General features: G+C 39.7%; 2 protein-coding genes across 5 annotated transcripts in view; both read left to right on the plus strand.

Moving 5' to 3' along the window:
• Positions 1-4,908, plus strand: part of LOC126390920 (uncharacterized) — a 15,964-nt gene extending 11,056 nt beyond the window's left edge. For 3 of the 4 annotated variants that reach the window (XR_007570000.1, XM_050045433.1, XM_050045434.1), the window contains 4 exons: positions 2,204-2,617; positions 2,818-2,955; positions 3,138-3,199; positions 4,663-4,908. Coding sequence is in view for 3 of the 4 variants with exons in the window: in XM_050045433.1 (XP_049901390.1) it covers positions 2,204-2,617; positions 2,818-2,955; positions 3,138-3,199; positions 4,663-4,779 (731 nt within the window). In the remaining variant the exon portion in view is untranslated. Of the gene's footprint in view, positions 1-1,941; positions 2,022-2,203; positions 2,618-2,817; positions 2,956-3,137; positions 3,200-4,662 lie in introns of those variants that run through there. The other variant, XM_050045432.1, reaches the window with a different exon arrangement.
• Positions 1-14,800, plus strand: part of LOC126390921 (uncharacterized) — a 72,273-nt gene extending 57,473 nt beyond the window's left edge. Inside the window, exons 2-5 of the mRNA XM_050045435.1 lie at positions 12,367-12,771; positions 13,399-13,536; positions 13,694-13,755; positions 13,932-14,800. Of these exons, the coding sequence (XP_049901392.1) occupies positions 12,367-12,771; positions 13,399-13,536; positions 13,694-13,755; positions 13,932-13,994 (668 nt within the window). The 3' untranslated portion in view covers positions 13,995-14,800. The remainder of the gene's footprint in view (positions 1-12,366; positions 12,772-13,398; positions 13,537-13,693; positions 13,756-13,931) is intronic.
• Positions 14,801-15,603: the final 803 nt, after the last annotated feature.

Below are 15,603 nucleotides of genomic sequence, written 5' to 3' on the forward strand. Positions count from 1 at the left end.
GCAACGAGATGCGGTTCACAAGCGTACACTGGGACCTGTAAATTTTGGCTTGTAATTTAAGCTTTTCATCGACCTTCTCAACAATAAAATGATTAATATATCCCTCCAGTGCGTAGTTTAGGCCCTTTTGGTTACTTCTCAATGACGTCTGATCGTTATGTTCCCAAAAATCATCAATTGCCTCCTGCAAAATGCCGTGTAGCTACTGTGACACCTGCCATGGCGCCGGTCACTGAATGTTGACAGTTTGTCGGAGTGAGTGGAGGGGGGCGTGGCTTAGCCATAGGTCAATTCTTAAAGGGGAACTACCCACATTTTCAAAATGTATACATGTTATTCCTATGGTCTAAGACAGCCCAAGAACATAAGTAAATCTGAACGGCTTTCTCCCAAATCCAGTTATTAGAGTGCTAAACTCAAATTTGCGATGTCATAGGGTATTCGGTCTGGGGCTGCTCCATAGAAAACTATTTGGAGATGACAATGAGAGCACCCGGGGGAATGTTCTGAGTATATGGGTACATTTTCTGTTTCAGTACTGAGAACACTACAGTAGAATAAAGCTAATTTTGGTCCACAAAATCAGGCTCCCATTCATTGTCTATGAAGCAGCTCTAGACTTCATAGGCTTAAGTGTGAAACTTACTTCTCTGGTTTCTGGCTTTGAGAGGGAGTAGCTCATGTTCACAAGTATTGTTTGAACTTTCCTTGGTCAATTAACATATTTGAATTCTTAATTTCAGTGGTGTTCTGCTTTAACAAAGGATGGTCTTAACTGAGATAAAGACAGTAAAATCAGTATATTATTTTAATATTTACAGCTACTGTGAGATTTTCATACAGATATTAAAGGGATAGTTTGAATGTTTTTGAGGTGGGGTTGTATGGGATTCTTATCCATAGTCAGTGTAGTACATACAGCAGATGTTGGTTGGTATGTCCGCAGTTTGGAGAAGCACACAGGAGTCTGACACAGAAGCTAATCAATGCGTTGCTGTAGATGGGGTTCATAACAAAACATATTTTAGCTACCTAAAAAAATAGTATTATTTTTAAGTGTGTGCTGCATTGAGAATTTTTTCCTCACTTTACCTTTCTGTCAGACAGCCCATTAACAGCTTCAGGTCCCCATCTATACTCTCATCAAAGCCACCAGACTCCATTGACAAAAACAGAAATTTTAGCTCACTGAACACGGTAGCTACTGATCTACTGCTGCTTTGGTCAGTTAGTTAGTTTGTGTTATTGTGTGACCTCTGTGAATCCGAATTGACCCTGTTTCAAAGCCAAATTCACACAATAACACAACAAACTAACTGATCGAGGTGGCACTAGACCAGCAGCTCCTGTGTTCAGCAATGTTTAATCACTGTTTTCTCAGTGGAGTCTGACTTTGAAGAGAGCTTTATGAATGTAATATCGTAGTGTACATTTAAACTGATTTGGTTGTTTTTGTTGTTGTTGTTTTAGATAGGTTTTTGTTTGTTTGTTTGTTTGGTTAAAATATGTTTTGTTGCTGACCCCTCTGCAGCAGTACATTGCTTAGCTTCCTTGTCAGACTCCAGTCTGCTTCTCCAAACTGGAGGCGTGCTGACTGACATCCACTGTATGTAATATACTGTCTGTGGATAAGTACCCCATACAACCCTACCTCAAAAAATCTGAACTATCCCTTTAAGTTTAACTTTACTTTCTTTGCTCCCTCAAGTCAACCCTCTCACCAAAAAGTCCAAAGGCACTGCTGCAGGGATTCAGTCTGGAGTTAGAAGTTCCTGTGTAGTGACATTTGAAGAAACCTTGTTTAATCTTCACAGCTAGACCATCCCCTAGCATCACACCAATAGAAAACACCCACAGAACCAAATGTTCCATTCAACTAGCCAATCAGACTGTACATTTCCTTTAATGGAAAAGTCTGCGCAGGTCGTTACATCCGGCAGTAAGACCTGTTTCATTGTCTTTCAACATCAGATCATCATCACACATGGATGGGCTGCGTATTTTTCTGGTCATTCTCCTGGGTAATGTTTTAGTGAACTTGAGTGAAGCATTGATATATTTTATTCATTCTAATTTAATAAAGAATACATGCCTACTTTTTTAGCATTAATATATTGAGCAGTAAACTGCATTTAGTGTATTATGAAATACTGTTGCACTCATCATACTTCAATTTGCTTTTGTGATTGTTTTTATATTCCAGGAGTTGCACACTGTCGTGATGATTGGATCTCTGAATCAGAGTTGGAAGTGACAGTCACTCCAGGAGACAACATCACTCTCTACTGTGACTATAAATTATCCTCTGGAGAACTTATAGTGTGGTACAGGAACTGCTCTCATGAGAACCAGCCCTCTCTCGTCCTAAAACTAAATCGTAATGTGTGGAGACAGTCCACTATTGCTGCCAGCCTTCTGAATCCTCTTCCTCGTTTCCACTTTGTGAGAAACTATGTGTCTGACTCCTATGACCTGCTGATTGTAAACGTCACTGATTCTGATGAGGGCCTCTACTACTGTGGAAGTGAACAGAAACAAGTGGAGGACAAAGGACAAATTACTTCGAAAAATATTTACAGATACGGCACCAATACAACAAGGATCATCACAGTACTCAGTAAGTATCCTGTCTTTGTTTTAATTTTTGTTCATTGTCTCTTTTCTTTGTGTCCATTTTTAGCTGCATTGTTAGTGTTGTTATTCTTGCCAGGTAAGTAAAATGAAACACAAATGTCTTTTTTGTATACATTTCTATAAGATCAGAGTTACAATAATACCCTTGCAGAGTTAACTGACATAACACTGTATGTTATCCAGACTCCACTGAGCCTTACCGCCCGATTACACAAGACTGTGGTGTGTGCTGGATGCTGCTGTTCTCTCTGTGTCCAGCTCTCACTGTTCTCTGCTCTGTGCTCTCCTCTCTCCTGGTTTATCACCTCTGTCGGGAAGCAGGTACCTGCTGTATATTTCACTATTATATGACACTCAGTCCTTCTTTCTTCAGTACATTGTATTACTTTGGTGACAAGAATATCTTGTGCGTTTTTTGAACCTTATCTGTCATTCAGTGCTTTTTTTAAGTATTGCGGAATTTGGAGTGTTGTAGTGCGCTGATGCTTTATTCATGTTTGCAGCTGAGGAACCTAAAGCTGATAAGAAAAGACATGACACCAGAGGCCTAACAAGAGGGGAAAAGGTGATTCACAGCATTCCTTCATATGTATAGACCTTTTTCATGGTAGACATTTTGAATTATCAGACATAACTATACTGTAGCTTACGGGAACACTTAAAGTACAGTAATTGACCCCTCCTAAGTCTCAACCCTTTTTGCGTTGTGCTTCAATAACAGTTGAGCTTGCTTGGAAGGCAGCAGAACCTGCTATATGCTGTGTGCTAGGCTCATCTGTGTTGAAAAGTTAACCAAACTTTGAAAATGGTTACAAGGTGTTACTGGAGGACTGTCATAATCCTCACGGACACATTACATTGTATCTAGTCTCATCTTAAGTTAGTAATGATAGCAAAACACTAGCTAGTTAATGTATAGCTACATCAAGAGGAGTTAGTCTAATGTCAGATCGCCAGCGTCAGCCAGGTTTACCTCCTTCTTATTTATGTGGTGACGTTAAAGAAATTTTGAAAAAAAGACAGATAAGTCAGATGCTGACATATTTTCAGGATGACATGAATTAATGTAGCCAGTTTGCCTGCTGCCGGGCTGCACCTAAGTAACTAATGTAACAATCTCCAGTAAAGAGAGACTAATGTTTAGGTCAGCACCATGGTCTGTAGTGATACATACATGATACAGTACTGTACTGAAACCCCCCAGGAGAAAAGAGGACATGCAGGAGCAATGTTGACTGATAGTCTTGACATCCCTAAGTCTCTTCTTTTCCCTTCTTTGTTGAGTCTAGGAGCCTCAGTTCCCGTTATTTTGCCTTGTTCATAAGAGTTAACATTGTGATTATATCCTTCCATTGCATACTATAGTCCAGGGATAGTCAACTTGCTTTGCCGGGGGCCGTTTTCGCAAAATGACAGGTGGCTAGGGGCCAGTTGCAGAAGTCCAGCACAAGTCAGGTTTAAACAGGGGCATTTCTAGGATTTGAGGACATTTGGGGCCCAGACCTCTGTCAGGCTTCAAGGGGATCCTCCCCTGGATCCTTTTTGATAAACAAGCTATATGTTCATGTTTTTATGCACTCTGGCACCTTATTTATATCAAAAGTGCAAAAAAACAATTGTGAATCAACTTATTTTTATTGTGGATTAGAAAATGGTTGGGGGGCTACATTTCACCCTGTTGTGGGCCAAAACTGGCCCACAGGCCACCAGTTGAGTATCACTGCTGTAGTCCTTGCTTTTGGCTTTTTGAAGCTATGTTACTTAAAGCCCAAAAACTATTAGATAAACACTGCAGCATTCAGCTAAATGGAACCGGCGTAGCCATTTTTCTTTCTGTTGTGCTTGTCTGACCTAGCAACAGTAACTAAGGGGGAAGAGTTTAGTCAGTTGAGTCAATGTTAATGTTAGAATTGATGTCATGTTTTCATGTTTATATTTTTGACCCTTTAAACTCAGCTTTACTTATTCAATAAAAGTGTTTAGTATTAACATGACAATTTTTATGTGAATATACATGTCACATGACAGGATGAAGATGTGTGTTATGCTGCAGTGGAAATCCGCGAGACATCACAGAGACCAAAGAAGAAAACCCAGAGCTCAGACTTCACCACCTATTCTGCCATCAATGCTTGTAGGATGTAGAGAGCCTTACAATTTACACAAATATATATAAATTGTGACATTACTTTATTAGAGTTTAGATTTCTACCATTTAGTTCCCTTGCAAACAAACAGCAATGAAATATGTGTGAAATATGGGTAAGGTTTTTCTTTCAGTTGAAAAGCATTGGTTTGTTTAAAAAGGTGATAATAAACTATTTTGGCCAGTGTCAGTTTTCCTCTGAGAATAAATATACATGTTATATTATTCAGGGGGTAGAGAGGGGGTAATATTTGTTATGGACAAATCACAGAAACAAACAATGATAACTACACTTTAATTTTTTTCCTTCAAGAAGTCACAGCATAATACAGAGAGACAATGAAGTTTACCTCAACCAGATTCAGTTGCCCATGTGATCAGGCCCACAGGAAACCCACAGACAAAAACAGCCCCTCATGCAGGCGGACTGAAGTTGCAGATTAGTGGCCTGTCGAAGGTGTTGGTGTATGTTTTCACTGTGTTCACCATTCACTTCTTGGAAATGATCACAAAGCATACAGCAAAAACACACACACGTCACACTGCATCACACCAAACACTAACAAGTCCTATGCCCTGTCTTCTAAACATTGACTTGTGATTTATCCAGTTTAGCGTTAGACTAGCCAGCTAAATTGATCATGTTAGTTCTTATCCAACCAAGTTGGTTATTATAATGCAGTTGGAGAATGAATTTGTTAATCTTGGATGTTACCTCAAATAACAAATCACACTTTGAAATAAAGGCAATGCAAGTAGAGAGCTGAGAGCACTCATATGGTTGACTGGCACAGAAAGCTTTTTTTTGACAGCTGCAAAGTAGAAGTAGATTTAAAGCTGAAGTACAACCTTTAACACATTTAGGAAATCCTGCCAAAATCTCCAGTACAGCAGATTAAAGGATTAAAGACACTCTCAAACCAGAGATTGCATCATACTTTCCAGCAAAGTGAGTTCAGCAATCAATATTATCAAATATGTCTGTGAACATTCTCAGTCATCCAAGTCGTATTTATTTTTGGAGATGGAGAAGACAAGTGGACTCGCTGTAGATTCTTAAAGATGTTTCTGTCCCCCATAAATTGTATGAATCTTCACAGACATATCATTGCACATTTTGGGAATAATGGTCCGGATGTAAAACTTGCAGATTGCAGAAACCACCTGTATTTAAGTTGAGTTGCTGGAAACACCCCTAACATTATATGCCTGTGTCAAATGTAAAAGGCCACAGAGCTAAGAGGGTCTAAAGCCCGGTATATACACTGTGCGATTTTGGGCTCTCCCAGACAAAAGATAATCAAGATGAAAGAAACGAGGCAATATCTGTGGTCGTGGCTCTAAATGCTGGTCCTACATCACACAGTGAGATGTTCAAGGAAGGCTGTTGTCACAGTCTTGTGATCAAAGAGAGCCTGTCATAAAATTCTGACAGTGTCAGAAATTTGGGATGACCATCGCACTGTGACTGCTGGTATGACCTACGTCTACTAACCAACCAATAGAAATGCAGCATGAAATGATGCACTGGTGCCAGACCCAAACAAACAGACGGATGGCAGCTTGTCATGGAGGCAAAACATGCTAAAAGAGATATGTGGGTCTCCAGCAAAGAGGAAAACCTTGTGGAGTTGTGGCAGCAGAAGCTTTGCCTGTACGGTGCGTCCTCCAGCTCTTACCTTGATCACGTCAAGAAGGACGAAGCATGGAAGGAAGTAGCTGCCAGGTGAGCAACCTAGCAGCTAGCAAACACACACACAGACGCACTGCAGTATATAGCGCCCACAAAATGGTAGGTTATTTAATAATGTGACCCTCGATGTTGTGCTTCACAGTTTGAAAAGTAATAATCTGTGCAACATCTTTGTGCACTCAGTATGGGAAGCTATTATACTCCGTAGTCTGCGATTCAGTAGGCGTTGTCATCATACAGTCTGTATACATCAAACTTGATGTTGTACACAAGGTTGTTAGATCCAGTGGAGCTTGCACTAAACTTACTAAAATCTAAAAAAAAAATGGCTGAAATCTCACAGTCTGTAAGAGGCTTTAGGAAAAGCTAAGAGCTAGATAAGAAAAGTCAGATACTCCAGACAGTTGCATCACATTTTCCCAGTGCAGTTCTGGAGAGAGTTTTTCTGATTTCATAATAAAGGCACAGTCATCCCAATACACCATGGACATAAAGATGAACTCTCAAATTTAAAATTATTGTATCACAAGCAGTAAGAAAGGGAGTTTACCCAACCAGAGAAAGATGTCTTAACCAGGGTTTAAATTTTGTCATCAACCATCTTGCTGGCTCCCCGAGGCAAACTTGTGTTTCCTATGATAGAGGAGGCATGACCAACCCTTCCTTTCCTACTTTAATGTCTTTTTTTGTTGTGTTGGTAAGGTTTAGGCATGAGGAGTGAGAAGGTTAGGGTAAGAATGTCAAGATAGGCCAGTCAGAGGCAGAGTAAGGCAGAGTAGGGCATGCCATGCCATTACAACTGTCATCAGCAGCATCAGCTCAGTTATATGCAACATTGCCAGAGACTATTTATTCTAGGTTGACAACACTGCACATCATGTCCAAAAGTCCAAGGGCTTTGTTGATAAGGTTCAGAAATTAAAACTTGACACAGATAAAACCATGGTATCTTACAACATTACCTCTCTTTCCATGTGTACTAAACAACAGAGACTGCAAGGAAACAGAAAAACAACCTAGGCTACAGAACCAGCCTCAGCTCAGTTCAGGTATGTGTCCTGCTCTACCGTTGCTTGTTTTTGCTGACCTATAGAGGCTTAACTTCTCACCTTGCTGCAATTTTACTCCAGAGTGTATCACATCATCACAACTGGAATGTGTTACTAATACAACAAAGCACACTTCTGACCCCTTCCCTCAGTGATGCTGACAATGGACAGTGAGTTAGGGCCTGTCCCAATACTCCCCCCCCCTTAGCCCTACCCCTTGGCCCTACCCCTACATTTGCGCATTCCCGCGAGGGGTAGTGGTGTCCCAATTCCTTTTTGCGTGTAGGGGTAGGGGGCATAACGAGGGGTAGTGGGTATGAAACTAGCCCTTCGGAGCGAGGGATTTCAGATGCTGACTTGCCAGCAAGGGGTAGACGTCGCCATGGGTACTACTGAGCAAGAGACGGGGAAAAAAAGTTCATACATAGCTAACATTACCGTCGCCTGGTTGCTTGTTAGCTAGCTAGCTAGCTAGCTCGCTCTATCTGGCGTCTGTCATCTGTCCTGTTCTGCAGAATTGTTGGACTTTTCACATTACGATAACACAGCAGCTAGTATAACTATGCTGCCTCATAATGTTAGCTGGTTAGCTAGCTAGCAGAAGTAAACGCGATTGGTAGGATGAATGAGACTCCACAGTAGATGCCGGTTGGAAATGTAAATGACAGCTTCCTGTTTAAAATAGTTACGTATGCATGAACGTAACCGACGCTGTGACATATTGAGTGGTGTCCCAATTCCTAGGGAAAGATTTCTACCCCTACCCCTCGTTGCTTCATTTTGAGGGCCAAGGGGTAGTGAGCAAGGGCTAAGGGGTAGTGGATAAGGGGGGGTATTGGGATTGGGCCTTTCTCTTTAAACTCCACCTACTTCAGTAAAAACAATGGTTTCTACAGACAGAACTACTGCTGTGTTGTGTGGCTGACCTCTGCATGGCTGAAATCTGCAGCACAGCACTGAGAGCTTCTTCAGTGATACATCATGTAGCCATTGGTTTAGACTGTGGATGGCACTTGGTTCAAAAATATCAAATTCACATGAGAAGACAATAGACTAGCTTTCTCAGACTTAGCAATGCACATCAAAGAGGACGGAAGCCTTGATACCGCAGCTTACAGGAAACCCACTCGCAACTTTTAGTATTAACTTTAAGGCTCTCATAACCCAAGAGAACACAAGCAGCGGTTGTCATAGCCCTTCATCACAGGGCCAAGAATGTGCCTACAAGTACTGAGGCGAATCACAAAGAGAACTAAGACAGTACAACAGCTCTAAAAGCTTGCGGCTACCAAAACTCTGCACCACACTGAGAAAAAGCTTGTCCACCATCAAGACCATTCACCCAAACATAAGCTGAGCAAAGTAATACACACAGTCCAATGCAGAGAGAGTTGCACAGACCTGTATCACGTTGGGAGGATGAAACAACTGCTGAGCAAAAGCATGGTGCAATGTAGGAGGGCCAGCTCTTCACATCAATACCCAGCAGTCTACATACATCTGAAGGGCAAGGGTCATTCCTTTGAGGAAAGCACAATCATTGGACAGTGAACACATGTGGATTGAAAAGGTGTGAAGGAGGGCATCTATGTCAGTCTGGAACAAAGGTTTTCAAACTAAGCGTAAAGCGTTTAAATAGTAGCTTTACATCACAGTCAACAATGAATGGTGCAGGGAAATATTTTACTCACGGCTGAATCAAAAGAAGAAAGACAGCAGACATTCATTACCACATCACTGTGTTCTTTTGAGTTGACTGTCCACGCTTTATCAGAAAATAGTGCATAACAATTACCTTGCAGAAAATACGTTTGTTGTTGTTGACTACAATTTGTTGCCGATTCTTACTCATTTTTGTCTGTCAGCTTAATTTCTCCACAGTCTTGTTTAATTTTGTTACAACTTGAAATTTATGTATGTGCTTTTATTTTTAATTCTCACTTATTTCAGAAACATCAAGGATATTCAAAAGAACTGAAAATGAAAATGTTGCCGGGAACAGCAGAAGAGGGTGGAGAGATGATGATGGTGTAAGCTCTGAACAATCAGACTCACTAGCTCTGGTAACATCTCTCCTGACCTCTAGTGGAGTTTATAATTAAAGACCCAAAAACACTATGCAAAAAAATTTGAACCCAAGCTGTCCCCAGCAGTCAGATAGAGATAAATTCTATTATGCCATGCTGCATCTAAATTCAGTATCATTTGTACCTAATATTATGACCAAGAACTATGTGTCAGTATAACTTCCTATTAGCCCATCCCATCCTTGGTGCAACAAAATGACAAGGCCAGATAAAATATGAAATATCTCAACAACATGGATTGGCATGACATTTTGTACCACCATTCATGGTGCTCTGAGGATGAACCCCACAGACATTGGTGATTCCCTGAGTTTTCTACCAGCACCACCAGCAAGAAGACCATTTTGCATTTTAGTGAAATAGCTTTGCTTTACACTCAGGTGCCATGATATCCTTGCTTTTTGCCCACCTATCAGTCAGCATTTTGAGTTGCAATATTTTATTTTCCAGTGTCAAAGCTGAGAAAACTCAAAATGTGTCTTGCTCACTAATAAACACACAATGTTTAGGCATTTTTGTTTAAAATGTCATAACAACAAAACACAGTTCGTTGTTGACTGGAATCACTGACGGTTAAAGGGTTAAAATGTAGAATAAAATAAAGTTACCCACAGAGGTATTTTTGAAGAAGCCAGAAACACTTGCCCCAAGTGATACACACAGTTTCCACAAATCCACATATAAGAGAGTCAGTGCCCAAAGAAATGTGATGGCTGCACCTGCCAGATAACTGATTCAAATGTTGGTAAACATTTTCTTTATAATTTATGATATACACTAATAGTTCATCTTATCTTACTATATAATGACGAAAACTCTGTGTCTGTGTGTCTGTCTGTCTGTCTGTGTGTCTGTTCCATGTTTTTCTCCTCACTGACTTGGTAAATCCATGTGAAATTTGGTACAGTGGTAGAGGGTCATGGGAGGAAATATATGACATCAACTGGCCAAAGGGGGGCGCTATAGCAACNCATCAAACAAAATGGGGGCGCTAGAGAGCTAATTTCTTATCTAGGCCAAACCGCCATATCGATTTTCACTAAACTTGGCAGATATGTAGAACAGGATGCCTTTTTTGCCTAAATTTGACAGGACAGTGAAGCATGACAGGAAGGATGGGAGAGAGAGAGCAAGGAAGACATGCAGCAAAGAACGAAGGCCGGATTCCAACCCTCACTGCTGCAACAACGGCTAGCCGCACCTTTCCCATGTGAACTACCAGTGCGCCCCACTTTTAAGTCAATACAACATATAAACACTTTAACTATCTGCCTTTCAACGTGTTACCTCAACTATTAATGTACAGTTTTAGCCCACTAACTATCCCACTATTGGCAATGGTACTACTGTACTTTCAATAAAGCAATCGTACTATCAAATTCACAAAAACTCTGTCTGAATACATTGCTCTCCTTAATGTGTTCAGTTGACTATTTAATCTGCATTTTCCTATGACCTGTATCTCAAACACACACCATGTGAAACTGTACGTGGGCAACTGTGCACTCAATGGGTATGGACTAGTTTTCTCTTAATTTAAACCCAGTTTGTTGACCTTTTGACCTTATACACAATGCATTCATATTGCACATCGGTTGACATAAATGATGCCTAAAGTTTGCCTGAAGTGATTCTAATTTCTTTTCTTTTTTAGTTACTTTTTAGTTAGTTTTTAAGATTTTATTCACAATTACAAATATGTACAATTTACATCATATATACATCGAACATCAACAAAACACACACAATCCTAACAACCAAACAAACAACAATATATGACAACACACATTTACCTACAAAAAAGCTCAACCTCAGCATCTTCATATCTGATAATCTTTAGATAAAGTAAGTGAAACTCTATTAATACATTTCATCTTTATTGAGAACATATTTATTTTCTGTTCTTTTATCTTTTAATGATTGAAACGTCAACAACATGATTACAGCCTTTAGATTCTGACCACTTTATTATCATGTTCCATGATACAAACAAACCTACTGGCGTATTCTAACGTGAGAGTTGTGGGGATTGGAAACTTCTGTCCATCTGGTTATCACAAGAGCAGCACTCTCTCTTTTAAAACAGCTGCTACTAAAAACTAGTCCTGGTCCATCTTTCAGAAGGGCAACAGGCTTCATAGTAACAAGAAATTGAAAATTTACAGTCTAAAAACATTACAGTTACACAGTGGACTCTGTATTTGAAGTGTTCTGTCAGATTCTGAGACAATGCCATCCCACACTATTGCCTAATTGGGGGATTGTCTACTTCTGCTACATATGTATCAGAAACTCTATATCTATAATAACCCTGACCCAAAATATACTTTGTGTTCTACAAAAGCACTACTGCAGGTATTGTTGGGCTGTTAACACCTCCAGAGATCAAGTAGGAAACGTCAAAGCCCACCCATCTTTACACCAATAGAAAACAACCACAGAATTAAAAAAACACACACTTGACTGGTCCAACATTTCTTAGGCTACTTCCTTCAATAGAAAAGTCTGCATACAGTGTGATATCTGTGAGTAAGACCTGTTTTGCTGTCTCTTACCTCTCTCTCATCATTACACATGGACGAGCTGCACGTTTTTCTCCTCATTCTCTTAGGTAATTATTTTCACAACAAATTTAAATGATTTAATCACAATGGTTATGTTCCATTATGAGAACAGTTCCTATATGGTCTTATTGTTGTTGTGTTGAGCAGGAACCTGAACCTGTTGTAATGTATTTTACAACTGTTTGTATTCCAGGAGCTGTTTCTTGCAGTCATGATTCAGTGTCTGGATCAGTGTTGGAGGTGACAGTCAGACCAGGAGACAACATCACTCTCTACTGTGACTGCAAATTATCATCTGGAGTATACATAGTGTGGTACAGGAACTGCTCTCATGAGAACCAGCCTTCTCTTGTCCTTAAAACAAAACACCCTTCAAAGATGGTCAACACTGAAGATGACCCTCTGAAGATTCTGCCTCGTTTTCAGTTTGTGAGAAACTTTTCTTCTGCATCCTATGACCTGCTGATCATGAACATCACTCACTCTGATGAGGGTCTCTACTACTGTGGAACTGAACAGACCAAGGTGGAGGATAAAGAATACATTACTCCCAAAACTATTTACAGATACGGCAACATCACAACAAGGATCATATTCAGTAAGCATTCAGGCCTGACTTTTTTTTTTTATGTTAATTTACAGAATGCAGTGACTTTAGCAATTTACAGCATACAAAAATGTGCTTTTTCTATTATATCAAAGTCTGTGAGTGATCATGAAGTTAAGTCCAGTATGCAAACTTGCTCAAGTTGATTCCAGAGTTAAGCAGCCGCTAATCTGAAATTAAGTACATGAGGTTACAAGGAATTCCTTCCAATTACAGGGGAACCTCATGGGTTTAAAGGCTTGTAAGTTATTCTTAAAGTTCAGTAGGTTATCTTTGTATACTGTGCATCCTGAGTCTTTGGAAAAAATTTGCCTTTAAGAAACCAAACTTTACAAATGGAATAAAAAGTGTTACAGATTTTGCCTCGCTGATGTAAAATCAATCCCTAAGTAACAATGTTCAGCAATAGAGATACTGCTTGTATATTGACTAAATTGAAAGATGGGTCTAAGATGGAAAATGTCCATTAGCGAGGAAGATGAAAGTCAAGCATCTTAACATGACACCAATATATTTATGATGTTTTTCTGATGGTAGAAAAAGAAGCCCAACCAAAGAGAAAAACAGCAACAACTAAAAAATGTGAAGATGTAATCCACATTTGTAATTTTGTTCCAGATTCCAACTCTGACTGCAGTGGGTGCATCTCAGATCATGTACTTGTTGTGCCCTGGATGATGGTTTTCGCTCCGGCCCTCACTATTCTCTCCTCCTTCATCATCTTTGTTTTTGTTTATCACTTCTGTCAGAAAACAGGTACCTACTGTTATCTTACAAGTTTTCTTACTTTTGTTTCAAAACAGAACATGTCAGATCATTTATTTATACAATAAAGGAACCTCCCATTAGACTACTATTTTTCGGATGTGTAGTTGGGTGCTGCTTTGTAATGTTGCTGTATTCATTTTTGCAGATAACAAACCTCAAATTCTTCAGAGAGGACCTGACACCAGAGGACATAAAAGATGGGATCAGGTAATAAACAGGAGGAATTTGGGAATTTCTACATAAGTCTTTATCAGCATCTCACACTCGAACAGCTACCTTGTCATCTTTGTAGTTGTGTTAATGCATTGCAGTCACAACGCTTTAGACAGAACAGTTGATGCTACAACTTTGCAATAAATAACAAATGCGAAATTGTCTCTCAGGGTGAAGATGTGTTTTTCACACGAGTTGTGTTCCGGGCCAAGGATGGACAAACACACCAATAGAGAGAGGACGGACAGCACCAGCACATTTGTTTTATTCAAGAGGAAACCAAATAGAGCAAAATGAGCTCCACTTCAAACGTGTCAGATTCAGGTCCGCAGTTTAAGGTGTCATATCCTCGGGGCGTTGGTGGCTTGGTGGTAGAGCAGGCGCCCCATGTACAGGGCCATTGCCGCAGCGGCCCGGGTTTGACTCCAGCCTGTGGCCCTTTGCTGCATGTCTCTCCCTCTCCCTCTCCCTCTCTCTCCCCTTTTCACACTTCAGTATACTATCAATTAAAGGCAAAAAATGCCCATAAAAATATCTTTAAAAAAAAAAGGTGTCATATCCTCTTGTGTTTCCAGCCCAGTCGCCTGGAGAAAATGTTGGCAGTGTACGTTTCTGAAAACCAACAATATGTTACATTTGCACGTTTTTTTTTATCATATCACATTTCTAAAGTGACATCAGGGCTGCTGCTGGCCATTTGGGTGCCCAAAGCGTAATTGCTATGTTGTGCTCTAAACTGTACAAACTGTGCATATATGTTCCACTACAGCAGATCTATAACACAGGCATTTTTCATCAGTTGCGGGAGGCTCTACAGAGGCATGCATGTCTGCATTACCTGCCTACAAGGTCGTTAATAAGTCATCATATGACAGCTTCTGAGTTCTGAATTGATAATGATGACAGTAAGTCCAATTAAACGGTCCTGTGCCATGAATGCAGGTATGTGTTAATGACCATACATTTTGAAAAACTTCACTCAGCAAAGGCAACTGACTGTATTTATAACCTTATTAATAACCTAAAAGCGCAAGCGCACTACTCGGCAAGCTTGCGCTGCCACTGCATTTCCTTCTGGGACAGTGCCACAAAAAGTTGTGTTTCCAGTGGGGATTGTGCCACCTAAAGCAAAAACATGTTGTTGTTTTTTCCTATGCATAATTAAATGTTTTTTGTTTTTTTTGACTAAACATAACCACATGTAAACCACAACATTTTTGAAATGTAAAGTTTCAACGAATCTGCTACAAATGTAGTATCTGTGGTTTGCAGAAACGTACAATGGCAACATTTATTCTGGTGATTGGGTTCTGCTTTTCTGTTCAGTTCAGTACATCCTGTGGTTTAAGACACTGCTGAACCAAGTGAGCCAGCGCATGATTTGTCACCAATCTCTTACAAATCCACCAAACAACTGTCTTTTTTTCTTTACTTCACATTTTCATAACCTGTTTTAAATGTGCTTTTTGTCATCATGTTATCATTTCATCTGATTTAAACCTTCATTTTATTTGTTTTTAAGTTAACATTGAGTATTAAGAATTAGTTGTCGGCACGTATTGTATACAGTTTTACAGAGTATATATTTTATGGAGAATATTAACTCTAACATGGTTTTTAATGGTTAAAAAACCATGTACTTGCTGAATTCTCATTTATAAGCTGTATTTCAATAAAAACAAAATATTTTCAAAGGCAATATTATATTTCAGTTTGTTTTAGCATGTGAGATAGTAATACAGATAAGTTCATTCTTTTTGAAATAATGAATATCAGAAATGATCTCATTGTAATAAATTGAAATGAAGGCAAGATGAAAATTCCAGTATTCCAGAAAGCAGT

This window comes from Epinephelus moara, chromosome 5, assembly GCF_006386435.1.
Source record: "Epinephelus moara isolate mb chromosome 5, YSFRI_EMoa_1.0, whole genome shotgun sequence".
NCBI lineage: Eukaryota > Metazoa > Chordata > Actinopteri > Perciformes > Serranidae > Epinephelus > Epinephelus moara.